Source organism: Vulpes vulpes, chromosome 10 (assembly GCF_048418805.1).
Source record: "Vulpes vulpes isolate BD-2025 chromosome 10, VulVul3, whole genome shotgun sequence".
Taxonomy (NCBI): Eukaryota; Metazoa; Chordata; class Mammalia; order Carnivora; family Canidae; genus Vulpes; species Vulpes vulpes.
In genome coordinates this window covers 54,481,759-54,499,912 of record NC_132789.1, presented here as the reverse complement: position 1 = coordinate 54,499,912, position 18,154 = coordinate 54,481,759, and the positions used below count along the sequence as shown (strand labels likewise).

General features: G+C 56.7%; 1 protein-coding gene across 24 annotated transcripts in view; it reads left to right on the top strand.

Annotated features, from left to right (window-relative positions):
- Nucleotides 1–12,575, top strand: part of PTPRF (protein tyrosine phosphatase receptor type F) — an 86,776-nt gene extending 74,201 nt beyond the window's left edge. For 14 of the 24 annotated variants that reach the window (XM_072724264.1, XM_072724254.1, XM_072724262.1 and 11 more), the window contains 12 exons: nucleotides 3,925–4,022; nucleotides 6,697–6,820; nucleotides 6,986–7,161; nucleotides 7,890–8,009; nucleotides 8,295–8,449; nucleotides 8,530–8,815; nucleotides 8,903–9,081; nucleotides 9,289–9,415; nucleotides 9,624–9,749; nucleotides 10,021–10,175; nucleotides 10,263–10,398; nucleotides 10,811–12,575. In XM_072724264.1, the coding sequence (XP_072580365.1) occupies nucleotides 3,925–4,022; nucleotides 6,697–6,820; nucleotides 6,986–7,161; nucleotides 7,890–8,009; nucleotides 8,295–8,449; nucleotides 8,530–8,815; nucleotides 8,903–9,081; nucleotides 9,289–9,415; nucleotides 9,624–9,749; nucleotides 10,021–10,175; nucleotides 10,263–10,398; nucleotides 10,811–10,879 (1,751 nt within the window). In that variant the 3' untranslated portion in view covers nucleotides 10,880–12,575. Of the gene's footprint in view, nucleotides 1–3,152; nucleotides 3,186–3,924; nucleotides 4,023–6,696; nucleotides 6,821–6,985; nucleotides 7,162–7,889; nucleotides 8,010–8,294; nucleotides 8,450–8,529; nucleotides 8,816–8,902; nucleotides 9,082–9,288; nucleotides 9,416–9,623; nucleotides 9,750–10,020; nucleotides 10,176–10,262; nucleotides 10,399–10,810 lie in introns of all 24 variants that reach the window. The other 10 variants (XM_072724261.1, XM_072724249.1, XM_072724241.1 and 7 more) reach the window with 1 other exon arrangement.
- The last annotated feature ends 5,579 nt before the right edge of the window (nucleotides 12,576–18,154 follow it).

The window sequence follows — 18,154 nt, the reverse complement described above, 5'->3', positions numbered from 1 at the left end:
TACCTGCCCCCTGCCCAGGCCTGCAGGTCCTGGAGTCTCTCCCAAGAGCTCCTGGCCTTGTGCCCCCACCTCCTACTCTTGTTTCTTGCTGCCTGCTCCCTGAACCCATCCACTTTGTTGAAGTGACAGAAGCTTTTATAGGCAGCAAATGCCCAGGAGCCCTGGAGCCCCACAGCGTCTCGGGAGGCCCAGCTGCATAGGCCCTGCCTCATGTTAGGTCAAGGCCTCCGAATCTGGGCTAAGGACCCTTACGGGGCCCACGTCCCAGCCACAGGGTGGCCAGGGTCTACACCTGCCCTTTGTCCCTTCTGTACAAGAGGTGGTAAATGCCCCATCAGACACTTCTGGTGAGATAGGTTGCCCAGACTTAACTGTGTGAGCACAAGGACCCCACTCAGAGCATTACACCTGCCCTTCCTTCTGCAGCCACTCTCACACGGCTCTCTGGCTGTCCCTTCTTCCTAAAGTGTCACTGCCTCTCCATGCCCCAGTAGACACACCTGAGATGCCTCCCCTAGATGACGCCTTCCAACCCACCTCAGCTCCCACACAGGCCTAGGGGTCTCCCCTGGTTTCCAGAACCTCCCTGCTCCTTCCCCAATGACACCTCTTGCTCTGGGCTAGAATCACCTCCATGGCAATCCAAGTTCTGTGGAGCCAAGAACTGTGTCTTGTTCATCGCCATCCCTTGTACTGTGCACACAGTGGGCTCTGATTGGATACCTGTGAAATGGACACACGATTGCGTGAGTGAACTAACACACACATGGGGCTTACGTGAGGTAGTTAAATTAGCGCGTATCAAATTGCTGCAAAATGTGACGGCTTAAGACAACAATAATTATGCGTTACCCTTTTCAGTTTGTGGATTAGAAATTCAGACAGGAGTATATAGCAGGAACAGCTTGTCTCTATTCCAGGATGTCTGGGGCCCTCACCTGGAGAACTTAGAGTCTGAGAGCTAGAATCACTTAAAGTAAACGTTAGCAAACTTCGGCTTATAGCCAAACATGACCCACCACCTGGTTCTGCAAATAAAGTTTTATTAGAACCCAGCCACGGCCACTCATTCATATACCACGCACGGCTACTTTCACGCTACAAAGGCAAGGTGAAGTAGCATCTACTGTATGGGCACAAAACCAAGGATGTTTACTAGTTGGCCTTTGTGGAACGGTTTCTTGTCCCCTGAATTCTGAAGACTCATTCATTTACATGTCGGGTGTTGATGCTAGAGTCAGTCAGCCGTGAGCCCACCTGGGGTTGTCAGCGGGAACGACCGCACGAGGCTCTTCACATGGCCCTGGCTCCGTCACAGCACGGTAACTGAGTCCCAAAGGCATGCGTCCTGAGAGCAAGCAAGCCGGGCCACCTCGCAGGCTGTTGCAACCCAGCATGATCATATCTACCTACGCGGAATCCACTCTCTAGGCTGCTTAGGGGCCTGGAGGGTGGAGAAGCCTCCTCTGAGAGGGGATGCCAGGGGTGTGAGCATGAGTCAAGCAAATGGGGGGAAGTGGGAGGGAGCTCCATTCGGTGGAAATAGCACTGCGGAAACAGCCCACAGGCACTGGGTGTCCTGCATTCTTGGAGTTGGGGTACTGAGAGCCCACAGATGAGATTGGGGGGTAGACAGGGGCCACCACAGGGGAACCTGAGTGCCAGGCTAAGGTTTGGACTTCATCATGACGGTACCAGGGAGGCATTGAAAGTCTTCACCAGGGGAGCGATAGGGTCAAATTGTGATTTGGACATCTCACTCTGGCCACTGTGTGGAAGTCAGACTGGAGGGGAGAGATTGGGAGACTTGAAAGCCATGGAGTGAGAGGCGCCGAGGACGTGGACAAAGAGGGTGGCCGTGGGGGTGGGGGGCAGGCGTCGCTAGCGTGAGGAGGCAGCAGGGCTTGGGCTTAAGGCTGAGCAATGAGTGTGGGGTTCCAGGAGGCCCCCCGGTCTGTGGGTCCATGCCTCCACCACTGCCACCCACCTGAAACTACGGATGTGGGAGGTGACAAGCAGCCTGTGGTGGTCAAAGCTGGAGGACAGAAGGCAGGGCAGCCAAGAAGGAGGGGAAGTTGAGGAAGGCTGAATGAAGAGTAGCCAGGGAGATTAAGGAGCAGCCAGAAAGGACGAGTATGGGAGGAGCGGAGCGTCCCTGAGCCAAGGCCGGGGCTGGCTGTGCACTGGGAGGACTGTTGGCTTTGGCAGTTGGGACTGTGGAGAGAGCATGGTGGTCAGGTCCTGCTGGAGCTCTGGGCTGGTGGCCGTGGTTTTCTCCATGATGAGGTGAGATTGGTTAGAGCATCAGGGAAGGTGTGGCCTGGATGTGGGCGCTAAGCAGGCATGCCCCGGGAGGACTGCTGAGCCGCCAAGGGCCCGGGGTTCAGATCCCGAGTGCCTATGGCTGCAGGGGCTGGAGGGAAACTGTAGGGATCTGAGAGAAAAGGAGGGATGGAGAGAGAGTGAAAGGAGGGTGCAGACGTGGGAAGGGCCGAATGCAGAGGGATGGGGTGTCCAGGAGGGGCTGGGGGCTGGGGCCAGCCATGAGTCACCACACGTGCAGAGCTCAAGGAACCGGCCCTGCCAGTGGGGAGAGGCATCCCCGCGGACACAGCAGTCCCTGGACTATTGAGAGAACCGGGGACCAGAAGGGACAAGGGAAGGAATCAGGGGCATGGCGAGTTTTCTTCAAATTTTTTTTAGTTCATAGAGGGTTTTTTTTCCTTCTATAATTTAATCTTTATTCTGAAAATGTTTCAGAATCACAGAAAATACAGTCCTATATGCATATCCTGTGTAGCCTGACCCTGTTGTTTCTGGCCATGCGTGCCTCCTCTCTCTAGGGGAAAGCACGCTCCCCTTTCGCCTAATCATCTGAAAATAGCCAAGGTCAAATGTTGATACCAGAGGGGCTAAGGGTTGGTTGGGATCTAGAATTTAGTCTTAAAAAGAGTCCCCCACGGCTGCCCAGGCCCCTGGGGGTTGGGAGCGCTCCGCTCCTGGTGGGAGATGGGCGAGCGTTCCTGGGGGGAAGGGTGCGGAGGGGGCCTGTGGTTGGGCCCATTCCCCCAGTCCCTTCACGCAGCCCCCCTGAGAAGGTTCTGGGCTTCCTTCTTTTGCCCCGCTAGTTTTTCTGTTTTCTTTCTCTGCAGGTTCCAGTGTCCCCAGTTGCCCGAATATCTCAAGTTAGTTTTCTGAGTTCGGGGGCTACTCTGGCTTCTGTGTCTGTTTCCTCCAACTTTTTCTCACGCCATCGCCTCCGTCCCTTCTTGAATCTTCTTCCCCTCCTCTCCTTGTGTCCCCCACCTTCCTCCAGTCCTGTCTTCCTCCCCACTGGCCCGGCCCTGGTCTCTGCCTCTGTGATCTCCAGTCCCCATCCGACACCCTTTGGGGGCCTCCTCTGTCTCCCGTGTCCACATCTCCCTCCCCATCTCTGCGCCTCTCTCGGGAATCTTCTGCGCCATTCTATGTCGTCGTACTTTGCGTCCACTCCATCCACATGCTCGGTGTAGCGCCGATGTCACCGAGTCTCCCACCGTGACTGGCGCCAGTGAGGGGCAGGAGGGCTGTCCACAGGCAGGGCCCGTGGGGTGGGGTGTGCAGCTGCTACCTGGGCTTCCAGCCCCCACCCGGGAGGAAGGAAGCCTGGTGTCCCCCTAGAGGACCCGCCAGGCGGGGCCCTGGTGCCCCCACTGAGCGCCGCAGCCCACGCCCACGCGTGCTCACAGCACACACATTGCCTCACTCCACCCCTGCCCCCGGCCGCTGTGTGCTCCGCCATCCCTGTCGCCGCATGTGCTGCTGTTCTCATGCCACCAGTGCCGAGTGCTCCATGGTCACACATGTGCACATAACATGCATTGGGCTATCTCCACTGCCGGCGTGGGCCTCGTGTTGACACCACCCGTGTGTGCCCCCCCCCAGGTATGCGAGACCACCCACCCATCCCCATCACTGACCTGGCCGACAACATCGAGCGTCTCAAAGCCAATGACGGCCTCAAGTTCTCCCAGGAGTACGAGGTGAGATGTCCCTACCTCTGCATGTGCCAGGGCTAGGCCCACCCCCATGCCAGCTCCTGCCCTGCATCGGGTCCCAGCCATGGTGGGGGGGCCTCTGGACTTCCCTAGAGCACAGATTTGGAGGAGTCAGCAGTGGCTCCTGGAGAACCCAGCTCCTCGGGTGCTAGGCCTGGCTGAGCCCTTGTAAGCAGCCCACGGCTGGACCCGCTCACGCGTGGACCAGTAGTAACAGCTCACACATCAGGAGCTTCCACAGGCCAGACCAGCCTAGGCAGTTTATGTGCGTCTTCTCGTTCTGCTCTCCTCACAGTGTGAAATGGTTCTGTTGTTAGCCCACCTTACAGATGAGGAAACTGAGGCTCAGAGAGGTGAAGTGACTTGCCCAAGGCAGAGAGCTGGTGCATAGTAGAGCCAGGAGTCAGACCCAGGCCTGCCTGACACCCTTGTGTGTGTTCTCAGAGCAACACAGGTCACAGAGCAGGGAGTCTAGGGACTCCAGGCCCGCTGCTCAGGCTGCACAAACCTTCCAGCTCACAGCCCCCCACGTACGTGCCCTCTTCACTCTGGTCTTGACTCCTACCTGCTGAGGGCTCCAACCTCGGAGCTCCTGGAGTCTGAGGGCTTCCAGGCGGCCCAGCGGGGAGGGCTCTGCTGGAGAAGGAGGTGATGAAGGAGGCCCCCACCTCCTCACCTGTGCTCCAGGGAGCACACACAGGTGGTATCCTGCTTCAGCTCCTCTCTTGCCGTTGCCCCTGCTCCCGGCACAGGCCTGGCCAGTACTCACCCTCGATCAATAATGGACAGCCCAGCCTGTGAGTCCGCTCCCTCTCATCAGATGTCCCCCACCGTCACCCCAGTGGTGCGTGGTACCCTGGGGTCCCAGGATTCCCCTTCTGGGGGCTGTGGGTCAGCTGGGTTCTCACGGCCGTGGGCCAGATTTTTGCAGAAGCAATTGGGCCTGGCAGGCAGGTTGATAAACGTGTCTGCCATGAGGAAGGCATGCCGCCTTGACCTGTAGAGCAGCCCCTGGGGCCTGCTTTCAGTTCTTCCACTGGCCTGGAGGACCTTCCGTGATTTCTGCCCACCCCTGTCCCGTCCCATGTCCCAACAGCTGCCCTTTCTTTCTCACTGTCGAGGCTCACAGCGTCCCCTCTCTCACCTTCTGCCCACTTCTCTCCTCTGGCCTGAGCTTTTCCTCCTCCTCCTCCCAGAAGCCTTCTCTGCCCTCCTGGGCCTGCTGTGGGCTTTCCCTCAGCCAGGATCCCATAACTCTGTCACCTCTGACAGCCAGTCAGTGATCACACTGCCCAGCGCCTACCTGTGCTGAATGCTGGGCTTACGGAGACAAATTCGTCAGGCGGCTCAGCCGGTGGGGAGGCCAGTTCAGGCAGGTGATCGGCCCTGAATACAACATTATACCTTCGGATTACATATGCCAAATCATGCAGAGAAAGCAGGCTGGCAGCACCAAGGCAGGCCGAGGGGCGGGGTGTGCTGGAGGGCCTCAGCTGTGCCTGCTGTCCTGTAGAGAGTAGTAGCCTGGCGCCAAAACACGAGCACAGCGCGCGCTCTGCTGAGGACTTCGGGTAATGTCCTTCTGTAGAACGGGGATAGTCCTGGAGCCTGCTTCAGAGGGGCATTAGGTGAGGGAATATGTGCAAAGTGCTCAGAATAGCGCCATGTACACCATGGATTCTGAGACTGCTACTACCGTCATGATCTGTGGTGGTGAGCGCAGAAGGCACTGAAGCAGGAAAATGATAAATCAGCATTTTCTGAGGGTTGTTCCAGCCACAGGACAGAATGGGGTAAAAGCAGAAAGGGAGATGCCCAAGTTGGGGTGGCCTGGCCGAGGCCGGTGACAGCAGGTTGAAGAGAGGCTGAGGAGGGTATGGAAGCCCTAGGACATGGTGGGGCCTGAGGGGACAGGGGCACGAAGGGGTTTTTGAGGATGACATGAGGGTAAATGCATGAAAGTGCCTTTGACCGAGATGGTGTTCCGGTGGCCGAGCTACTTAGCAAGGGTTGAGATCGCAGGGCCTGTGGGCCCCCAGGTGGGGTTGCCCAGGAGGCTGCCGGCCATTAAGCTCGGGAGCTCAGGGAGACTGGGCTGCGGCTGGGGGTGCGTGCAGCCCCAGGATGTGAGTGCAAGACCCTACGAGCAAATGAGGGCCCCAGCAAGTGATAGAGTGCGAAGGAAGCCCAGGAACGGCCCCTGGAGGAGTGCTGGGCCCTGCCTGTGGCAAGGGCAGGTGGGCAGAGCGGAGACAGACAAGGAAGGGCCGGGGAGGTAGGAGGAGAGCCGGACACGGTGATGCAGCAGGTGCCCAGCGCCCTCAGTGGCATTGGGTGCGGCACCACTGGCTACCATCGCTCCCTCTTGGTCCGTACGCATTTTGCTAGTTGGGCGCAGGGTCTGAGGGACTTTCCCCTGGCCACTCTACTGGGCAAGGAGATTTGGTGCCCCATTCAGAAGGGTCTTCAGAAGGGTCTCTGGTCCATCACCTACCCAACAGGTGGTAGGGCAGCCTCAGTCCTACGGCTAGGGGAGCGTGGGGCTGGTCAAGGCCCGGAAGCGAAGGCAGCATGTGGGCACCACCCGGCAGGCTGGGTCTCGCGAGCAGCAGGGAGACCTCAGCCCTTACCCTGCCCTACCTGCCTCCATTTCCTACAGTCCATTGACCCTGGACAGCAGTTCACCTGGGAGAATTCAAACCTGGAGGTGAACAAGCCCAAGAACCGCTATGCAAACGTCATCGCCTACGACCACTCCCGAGTCATCCTTACCTCCATCGATGGTGAGCCAAGGGCAGCGCCCCCTCCATCCCCTTGCTCTCCTCCTTGCTGGCTGGGGTGATGTTTCCTCCTGCAGGAGAGGCCCGCGGGCCTCAGGTGCACCGAGGTAGAGACGGCTGGATGGGGCCCCTGGAATAATGCTCTCCTGGGTCCCTTCCTGTTCACAGGTGTCCCAGGGAGTGACTATATCAATGCCAACTACATCGATGGCTACCGCAAGCAGAACGCCTACATTGCCACGCAGGGCCCACTGCCCGAGACCATGGGCGATTTCTGGCGGATGGTGTGGGAACAGCGCACGGCCACCGTGGTCATGATGACACGGCTGGAGGAGAAGTCTCGGGTAGGACTGTGCAGCAGCCTTCCTGCTGGGGAGGTGGGCTGGGGAAGACTCAGTCTCCAGTGACTTTCAGGCACCTCTTCCTGCCTCTGTCAGAAGCTCCCCAAGAGGTTCACCAAGTCCTCTTGTCTTCTTGGGGTGTTCTCACGCCCCCCAGTTGCTGGGTATTCCTGGGCTGTGGCACGTTCTCTAGACGCCGGCACGTTCCTCGGATATTAATATGTTGTATCAGATGCTGTCTTTCTCCAGGAACGTTAATGTGTTCCCCAGTTGCTAGCATGTTCCCAGGATGTTCACATGTTCCCCAGATGCTGGAGTGTTCCCGGGACATTAGCCCATCTCCTAAGTTAATTAGTGGAAAGAGCTGCCGTTATCTGCTTCTGCACTGCAAAGCATCAACCGGAACGTAAAATTTACAGAGCTTGAAAATGGCGCATAAACGTTATGGGTAAATTTGGCAGAAAATGTGCCTGGTGCGATCTGGTCATGAATAAATAATTTTCAATTATGGCCCTCATTCTCCTAGCTAGGGCAGGGATGGCAGTGTAGCGTGAGAACCTGATTTGGTTTGGCAGGGAGGTGGCATGATAGATGTGAGAGTTCGGGGCTGGGGGCCTGGTAGCCATGTGGGCCAGACCTCCCACCCCCCCTTTTGCCCCAGGGTCCCTGCCTGTCCGGGCCTTTGGGGACACCTAAGCACCCTCAGACCTGCCCCACTTGTCCCTATATAGGTGAAGTGTGATCAGTACTGGCCAGCCCGGGGTACCGAGACCCACGGCCTCATTCAGGTGACCCTGCTGGACACGGTGGAGCTGGCCACATACACTGTGCGCACCTTTGCACTCCACAAGGTACAGCCTGCCCCCGTGCTCGCCCCCCCCTCCCCCAGCCCCGGCCCTGTCAGGAACCGTTCTAAGCACGGTGTGCTGAGAGTCAGGGCCCAGAGGTGTGTAAGTGCCCTGTGGCAGCCCGTGCCATGGGGCAGGGGTGGGGGGTGGGAACAGCGCCTCAGGCTCCTCCAGTCCCCCTCCTGTGGCCGGAGTCCTGGCCTGGCCTCAGTGCCAGGTTGTCCTGCCCTGAGTCTAGAGTGGGCACGCTTGCCCTGACACTTCGGGTCTCCCCGCTTTTCTCCCCAGAGTGGCTCCAGCGAGAAGCGGGAGCTGCGTCAGTTCCAGTTCATGGCCTGGCCGGACCACGGGGTTCCCGAGTACCCCACCCCCATCCTGGCCTTCCTGCGGCGGGTCAAGGCCTGTAACCCGCTAGACGCAGGGCCCATGGTGGTGCACTGCAGGTGAGAGTGTTCGAGGCCACCCTGGGGGCGGGCGTGGGAGGCGGGCTGGACCTCTGCCCAAGCAAGCCCGTGTCCTGCAGTGCGGGCGTGGGCCGCACGGGCTGCTTCATCGTCATCGACGCCATGCTGGAGCGGATGAAGCACGAGAAGACAGTGGACATCTACGGCCACGTGACGTGCATGCGATCGCAGCGGAACTACATGGTGCAGACAGAGGACCAGTACGTGTTCATCCACGAGGCGCTGCTAGAGGCCGCCACGTGCGGACACACGGAGGTGCCTGCCCGCAGCCTGTATGCCCATATCCAGAAGCTGGGCCAAGTGCCTCCCGGGGAGAGTGTGACTGCCATGGAGCTCGAGTTCAAGGTGGGCTCAGGGGCCTGGACTGGGCTGAGGGGGAGACCCCCACCCCCACCGAGAAGCCAGGCCTGACTGGCCTATCCCTCTGTCTAGCTGCTGGCCAGCTCCAAGGCCCACACATCCCGCTTCATTAGCGCCAACCTGCCCTGCAACAAGTTCAAGAACCGCCTGGTGAACATCATGCCCTATGAGTTGACCCGTGTGTGTCTGCAGCCCATCCGTGGTGTGGAGGGCTCTGACTACATCAATGCCAGCTTCTTGGACGGCTATAGGTCAGCATGCCCGTGACCGCCCCACACACTCTGCAGGCGCCTGGGCCTGCAGCAGGCCAGCTGGGGGGCACAGCAGAGTAGGGCCAGCCCGGGAGATCAGAGCAGGCTTCCTGGAGGAGGGGGAGTCCAAGGGACTGATGAGGCAGTCTTGGGGAGACTCAGGGGGCAGCAGCAGCTCCAGCGTGTCCGGTCCCATGCCCGCTGCAGGCAGCAGAAGGCCTACATCGCCACGCAGGGGCCCCTGGCAGAGAGCACCGAGGACTTCTGGCGCATGCTCTGGGAGCATGGCTCCACCATCGTCGTCATGCTGACCAGGCTTCGGGAGATGGGCAGGGTGAGCCCACCCCCCACACCTTGGCACACGCCGACCACCTCTCCACACCTCTCCCCTTTCACAGCCGGCCTCCCCCCAACCACCCCGGCAGAGCCTCAGGCCCCCTCCTCACCACCTGCAGCATCCTGCCCCAGAACCCTCTGAAACCTGCAGCTGTCCCCCCAATCCCTCTCCACTTGACCACGGGGACTGGGCCCTTTGTCCACAGGAGAAATGCCACCAGTACTGGCCAGCAGAGCGCTCCGCTCGCTACCAGTACTTTGTCGTTGACCCGATGGCTGAGTACAACATGCCGCAGTACATCCTGCGTGAGTTCAAGGTCACGGATGCCCGGGTGAGTGTACAGAGCAGGGATGTGTATGTCTGCACGATAGCATGTCTGTGATGTTGCCCAAGTACATGTGGGGTGGTGGCAGTCTTCACGGAGCCCTGGCTCAAGCTGCAGGAACCTGAGGTGAGGGTGAGGGTGTGGGGCCAGGAGCACCTCTCCCGGGGCCTTAGGCATGATAGTTTCATGGGCGCGCACCCATGTCGTGCTGCCCGTATGGCCTGGTGGGGCCGCGGGGGCACAGAGGCTAACCCTGTTCTCTGCCCCCCTCTTCCAGGATGGGCAGTCGAGGACAATCCGGCAGTTCCAGTTCACAGACTGGCCCGAGCAGGGCGTGCCTAAGACGGGTGAGGGCTTCATCGACTTCATCGGGCAAGTGCACAAGACCAAGGAGCAGTTCGGGCAGGATGGGCCCATCACGGTGCACTGCAGGTAGGGCTGACCCTGTGGGGAGCTGGGGCACGGGGGCGCCCGTGGGCCTGGTGGGCAGGACCCCAATCCAATGATGTCCTTGAGCAGCGCCGGCGTGGGCCGCACCGGGGTGTTCATCACTCTGAGCATCGTCCTGGAGCGGATGCGCTACGAGGGCGTGGTCGACATGTTCCAGACCGTGAAGACCCTGCGCACACAGCGCCCAGCCATGGTGCAGACGGAGGTACGCAGGCCCCCCACTGGCTGGCACAGGGCCCGGCTCCTCCCACCCGCGTGCCGCCAACGTTTACCATTCCCTGCTCTGCCTGAGGCGCTGCGGTAGGATGAGTGGAGTGTGCTCCTCCTTCTGCAGCTGTGCCCTGAGCACCAGCAGTGTGCCTGGTTCCGGCGAGGGTGGGACAGCAGTCCTTATGGGCTGCGCAGTCTAGGAGCAGATAAACATGGTAGGGGCAGGGCAGTGGCAAATGGGGAGAACCAAGCCTTCCAGGGCTCCTCCAGGCTCCCTGGACACCGCCTGGGGCAGACATCTGGTCTAGCACCTGCCTGTGGCCCCCAGCTGCAGCGTGAGTGCCCTTGGCAGTGCGTCGGGAGTATCCGCTCACGCTGCCTTGGCTGACCCGCCCCTGTCCCGGCAGGACCAGTACCAGCTGTGCTATCGTGCGGCCCTGGAGTACCTTGGCAGCTTTGACCACTATGCAACGTAACTACCGCTCCCCTCTCCTCCGCTGCCCCTGCCTGGGGCTCCGGAGGGGACCCAGCTCCTCTGAGCCATACCGACCATCGTCTAGCCCTCCTGCACGGATGCTGTTGCTGGCAGAGCACAGCCCACTGGGGTCACAGCGTTTCAGGAACATTGCCACACCAAATGGAGAGCCCAGAACACCACTGGGCGAGTGGGTGGGCCGACAGGCGGATGCCATGGCCCGTCTCTGTCCACCAGGCCTGCCCGGAGCCTGCGTCGAGCTCTCTGTTCTGTGCCGTGTTTCTCATGCTTCTTCTCATGGGGTGGGGATGGGGGCAAAGTCTCCTTTTTTATACATTAAGTGGGGGTAGACTGAGGGGATTTGATTCTAGCCTCTTCCCTCTTGATTTTCCTTTTGCAAATCCTTAACTGCAGAATGGGCCGCTGTGGGGGTTGGGGTTCAGTTGTTTTCTTTCTTGAGTTCACTTTGGATCCTTTTTGTGTATGACTTTTGCTGCTGAAGGACAGAACATGCCTTCCTCTGTGCAGAGCTGGGGCCGCCAGCCTGAGTGGAGGCCCAGCCGTGGGCCTGGGAGGCACCGCTGACCCAGCTGCTCCTCCAGCCCTTCAGACAAGATCCTGTTTCAGCCAAATGTGGGGAAACACAATTCTTTTTTTAAGTTTTGTTTTGTTTTTCCTCCAGAGCCTTATTTTAGGCCCCACAGACAGTGGTGGGCGGGGAGGAGATAGGAAACACTCATCTCCAGTTGTCTATTCCCGTGCGTGCGTGTGTGTGTGTGTGTGTGTGTGTGTGTAACATTCACAGCCCAGAACCACAGACGTGTCTCGGGGAGCCTGGCAAGGCATTCCTCATCACCATCGTGTTTGCAAAGGTTTAAAAAAAACACACACACAAAAAAAAAAAATCCCAAAAAAACAAAACCCACCAAGAAAAAAAAACAAGAGTCATCCCCCTGGCGTCTGCTTCCAGCCCCCAAGAGGGGGAGGTGGCCCCTTGTGCCTGGGCTCCCCAGGGGAGCTGCCGGGCTGACCTCGGGGGCCCTCAGAGCCGTGCTTTCGTCCCCAGCCTTGCGGTATGGCGTGGTGGTGGTCAGCTGTGGATCTGGCCGTGCAGCCACGGGGATCGACACAGGTCAGGGTGTGTGCCACACCCCGCACACCTCAGGGCCGAGCAGGGGCACAGCTGGCCCTTCAGGTCCAGGCCAGTGGGCCTGGGAGCACACGTGTGTCCTCAGAGCAGGGGCCAGATGATTCCCCCCCCTGGTTTGCAGCTGTTGTCAGAGCCCCTGAGAATCGCTCTATTCCACTCTCTCAAGATGCCCTCATATACCAATGTGGCAAGACTACTGGACTTCTCTCAATGGTACTATAATCAATCCTTATTATCTCGGCTTGCTGAGGGGCAGGGAGAGGGCCTCTGGGCAACACTATCTAGGTAGGTAAGCGGGGGGCGGGGAAGGGTGCATAGCTGTTTTAGCCTAGGGACATGGAGCTCGTCCCCAGATCTAGCTAGGCTCAGTCAAGATCAACAATCCAGGGTTGGTAATGTTGGATGAAACATTCATTTTTACCTTGTGGATGCTAGTGCTGTAGAGTCCACTGTTGTACACAGTCTGTTTTCTATTTGTTAAGAGAACTACAGCATCATTGCATAATTCTTGATGGTAATAAATTTGAATAATCCGATTTCTTACAAACCGGGCCTCTGTCTCAGCTCTTTCCGGAACCAAAGAGTGGGCTCTGTAAGGTCAGTAGCGAGGGGTAGATTCTGGAGATGCCCTGCTGCCTAAGGAGGCAGCGAGGCTGGCCTGAGTATTTGTGGCAGCTCGGGCTCCCAGCACTGCGGCTCACTTTCTGAAAGGAGCGTTACGAAGCCTGGAAACCAGCCGCCGGTGTGTATCAGGAGCACCCCATGGGGGACCCAGCTCCCCAGGCAGCCAGCAGACGCTTTGCCTCTCCTCCCCTTCCCTCTCCACCTCCCCTGCCAAGGAGAGAGATGGCCTGGGTGCCCCCGGAGGCTGGGACCCAACGGAGATTGGTTAGTGAGGACTCTTGGAATCCACGTGATGAAGCGACTGGACCCAAAGTGGCTGTCTGGCCCCCCGATGAGCAGCAGCATCATGGGCCTGGCTCAGCTCCTGGAGCCCTGCAGCCTCTCCAGCAGTGACCGGCCCAGCCCTGCCAGCTTGTGAGGCCACGGAACTTCCCAGGCACAGAGGCCAGACCCGGACCGAGCAGGGTCGGAGCTAAGTCAGCAGGGACCGGGCTGTCGGACAGCTCTGGCCGTGATGAGCCCAGCACGGAGGAGTCGCGGGCACGCCCAGGCAGCACCTGCACCTGACTCCGCTGCGGGTGGGCGCAGGCTTCCCAGAGGAGGTGACCTCAGCTGGATTCGGAGTGTTTCATGGGGCCAGCGGTGATGACTTTTACGAAGTGGGGAAAGCATTTCCAATGGAGAGAGCAACTCACAGAGGCTTGGAAGTGGAAAGCAGACCGACAGGAGGAACTGCAAGGAGTGGGGTGTGACTGGGTGGGGGGGTCGGGGGCTGAGACACCCCGAGAAAGGCCGCTGGAAGTAGCCAGATGGCGCAGCGCAGGGGTTTCGGTTGATGTCGACCGGACAAGTTCCCGGCAGGCAAGGTCCCTCAGTCACATCCTGCCGCCTCCAGTGTTGACAGCTGCCCCCTGGGGGACCCCGAGTCCCCAAGGCCTGGGATCCGGGCTCCCCAGCACCTCACTCAGTGCCTTGCGTGTTTCTACTTGCTTAGAAAAATGACCTCGTCATTGCGTTACTCTTGATGGTATTAAATTTGAGTGATTGTTTACTAAATAAAAGAATGAACCGCCAGACATCTCCAAGTGAGGAGTAAGTGTCAGATCGTCACTTGGACAGGAGCCTGAGGACCGCGGGGCAGGCTCTGCACATCCTGAGGTCCTGATCGCCAAGGCAGACCCTCTGTGCTCCGCGCCACAGACCAGACTGAGGTTTACGTGGATTCACTTGTCAAAGACCACAGGGCAGGTGAGCGCCAGAGCTGGGACTGACACCTGGCTACCTCTGCTCCAGAGTCCCTGCCCCTCCCCCCTCTCCTCTGGGCCCCTGTCACAGTGTGCAGCACCCCATCCACTCAGTCCCCCACACACACCCAGCTCATCAGCGAGCCGCGCCCATCCGGCCTTCCCTCTCCCCTTTGGCCTCTCTGCATCCCCTGCTGGTGTCCCCCACCACCCTCCCGCCTGGACTCTCACCTGCTGGGCCTGCCCCCAGCCCTGCCCCCAGCCCCGCCCTAGCCAACGCATTCTCAGCACAGCAGCCGGAATGATGGATTCTTCCCTTGGGCAGAAGTGACCTTGTCACCGGCTTGACCAGACCCGGCCAAGCCCCCACGGTCGGCCCAAACTGCACAGGTTTCCCAGGGGGCAGGACCCGGTCTCTGCAGCCTCCCTGCCCCTCGCCCCCTGCCCTCCAGCCATGACACAGTCTACTCTGTCAGCTTGTGCCTACCTCACCACTCCACCTCTCAGGTCCGTACCGTCCCATAAACTATTCTGGAACATTCACACACACACACACACCACCTCTGTAGCTGGCTAAATCCTTTTTTTTTTTTTTTTTAAGATTTCATTTATTCATGAGAGACACATAGAGGCAGAGACACAGGCAGAGGGAGAGGCAGGCTCCACGCAGGGAGCCTGATGTGGGACTTGATCCCGGGTCTCCAGGATCACTCCCTGGACTGAAGACGGCACTAAACCGCTGAGCCACCAAGGCTGCCCAGCTGGCTAAATCCTGCTCATTAGGTCTCCACTGAAACATTTTCTTCAGAAACTATCCTTAACTATCCTTTTTTTTTTTTTCAATTTTTATTTATTTATGATAGTCACAGAGAGATAGAGAGAGAGAGATTGGCAGAGACACAGGCAGGGGGAGAAGCAGGCTCCATGCAGCGGGAGCCCGACGTGGGATTCGATCCCGGGTCTCCAGGATCACGCCCTGGGCCAAAGGCAGGCGCCAAACCGCTGCGCCACCCAGGGATCCCTATCCTTAACTATCCTAAATTAGGTTGACTGACTCTCCTGTGCAAACAATTTGGATGTTTTTTCATGTAATCCTCAATACTGTACAGTGTGGGTCCTATTATGCCCATTTTGTAGTTGAGAAAATTAGGTCTTGTCCCCTCATTCAACATATACTTAAGAAATAAAAAGGTTTTACTTATTAGAGCACAAGGAGGGGAAGTGGCCGGGGAGGAGTGGGGGACTAGCAGACTAGCAGGCCCCCCGCAGAACCGGGAGCCGGATGCAGGGCTCCATCCCAGCACCCTGAGATCAGGACCTGAGCTGAAGGCAGACAACCAACTGAGCCCACCCAGGCGCCCTCAGCACATCTTAATGAGCATGGGCTGTGTGCTAGTCACACTGGTGACCTAAACACAGACTAATGATCTTGAGGTATTTACATCCCTAGGAGGAAACCTGGCGCTGCACATGACAAATCATAAATGTATATGTAGTTTCTTGCTGATAAAAGCCATGGAGAAGGGGTTAGAATGGGGGGATCAGGCCTGTAGGAAAGTGTGGTCAGAGGAAACCTCACTGAAAAGATCCGATGGGAAGAAAGAGGAAGCTGGTGAGGGATTTTTGCCTGACAATGCATGCGCATCCAGGCAGAAAGAGTGGCCAAGAGCCAAGGTCCTGGGCAGGAATGTGCCTGATTGTTGAGGCTGGTGTGGCTGTGAGACCAGGAACCAGGGGCGAGAGAGTAGTGGAGGGGGAGGTCAGAAATGGGAGCCAGACTTTGCAGAAACCCAGGTGTGGCGAGAAGTGACCAGATACTCGTTCATCTTGGACGTGGGACTAAGAGGCCAGATGAAAGAGTCAAGGTTGAGGTTGACCCCACAGCCTTGGCTGGAGCAAATGGAAGGAAGGAGTTGTCATTTATTGGAATGGGGAAGGCTGAGCCTAAGTGTTGAATAACCTGCTTGAGGGTCCCCAGCTGGAATGCAGTGGAGTTGCCAGCGCTCCCTGGCCGGCCTGACTTCAGGGCTCTTCCCACACTGCCACCTGCCCAGAGCCAAGGACACAGATGCGGGAAAATGTATGGAAGGAAATACACCACGAGTTGTGAGGTTAGATGATTGTCTTCATAATTTTTTAAAATTTCTGGAAAGAATTAATATTGCTTTAATTTTTTTAAAGGTGTTATTTATTTATTCATCAGAGACACAGAGACACAGGCAGAGGAGAAGCAGACTCCCTATGGGGAGCCCCATGCGGGACTCAATCCTAGGACCTGAGCCAAAGGCAGACACTCAACCACAGAGCCACCCAGTTGCCTCTACTTTTAATTTTTTAATGTCTTTCAAATAGGATAGAAGCAGAAAATGTTCAAGTCCCTGTTCTTTTTCCTGCCCCCAAAATCCCGAGAGGTAGTCACAAAGATTTAGTCTATAGCCTTCTAGGCATTTTCTGTGAATATATAAACATGCATACAAATTATTTTTTATACAACTGGAATCACAGCCCTACCTTTTTTATTTTTTTTTTTTTTTTTTTTTTAAATTTTTTATTTATTTATGATAGTCACAGAGAGAGAGAGAGAGGCAGAGACACAGGCAGAGGGAGAAGCAGGCTCCATGCACCGGGAGCCCGATGTGGGATTCGATCCCGGGTCTCCAGGATCGCGCCCTGGGCCAAAGGCAGGCGCCAAACTGCTGCGCCACCCAGGGATCCCCAGCCCTACCTTTTTTAAAAAAGATTTATTGATTTGAGAAAGAGACAGTGAGAGAGGGAGCACAAGCAGGGGGCAGAGGGAAAAGCAGGCTCCCCACTGGGCAGGGATACTGACCTGAGGCTCCATCCCAGAACCCTGGGATCATGACCTGAGCCGAAGGCAGCTGCTTAACTACTTGAGCCACCCATGCCCCCCCCCCACCCCGTAGTCCCACCTTTCTGCAAATCACCCTTTTTCACTTACATATACTGTAGACCAGGATCCGTGGGTGGCTCAGCGATTTAGCACCGCCTTTGGCCCAGGGTGTGATCCTGGAGACCTGGGATCTAGTCCCACATTGGGCTCCCTGCCTGGAGCCTGCTTCTCACTCTGCCTGTGTCTCTGCCTCTCTCTCTGTGTGTCTCTCTGAATAAATAAATACAATCTTTAAAAATAAATAAAACATTTAAATATATGTATATGTATATATGTGTATATATATATATATATATATATATATATATATATATATGCTGTAGACCTCTTTCCATGTCAGTACCTCATCCTTTAAACTGCTATACTCTCTACTGTTAAAAACCTACCATAAGTTCTTAAAACGGTTACCAATACAGTTTTTTTACTGAAGAAAAAAAAAATGGGAGCAAGTTATAGATAAAAATAATTCTTGGAGGACACAAAACAAGAGGTCAGCTTTCCTCCAACCTCTCCCCAGCTCCACTTTCATTCCCTGAAGCTTCTGGCTGAGGTTTCTGGGGCGGGAAGCATCACAGCTTGGAAGGATGAGATGCACCTTTAGCAGACAGCGCCTGGGGACTCCAGGTTGTGGGGATTTGATCCATTTATGTGACCTCCCACCTGTATCTCCTGATTTGGTTAGCTATATTATTACCTTTCATTCTTCTGGAACTCCCTTATGACTTTAAACAATATATTTACACATCTGTGTCTTGATTTATCGCCTTCAGCAGTACCTATTGATTGCCCTCTATGAAGAATGAGGACATTAGCTCACTTCCCTGGACCCCTCTCCCTCTCCCACCACCATTTTTTGTTACTTCGCCTTGTCAAGGTTTACAATATTTCCTGTTCTATTAGTGCAGTTAAGCCGTCCATTCTAGAAAGTGAAAACCAATAAACAGTATTTTAATTGTATGTTTATGAAAAATCTTTCAAGCATCAATTTCAAATATGTCTTCTGATTTTTTTCTTTATTCCCTTCACTTGTGGATCACACTCAGCTGCCACTGTTGCTCAGACAGCATTATTAATCTTTTTCTTTGGTGAGTACTCCCTTTGTGAGATTTTGGCGCCCAGGGTTAGAAACTTTCTGATTCTTGTATGTCTGAAAATATCTTTTTTTTTTTTTTAAGATTTTATTTATTCAGGAGAGACACAAAGAGAGAGAGGCAGAGACACAGGCAGAGGGAAGAGAAGCAGGCTCCATGCAGGGGGCCCGATGTGGGACTCGATCCCGGGTCTCCAGGATCAGGCCCTGGGCTGAATGCGGTGCTAAACCACTGAGCCACCTGGGCTGCCCTCATA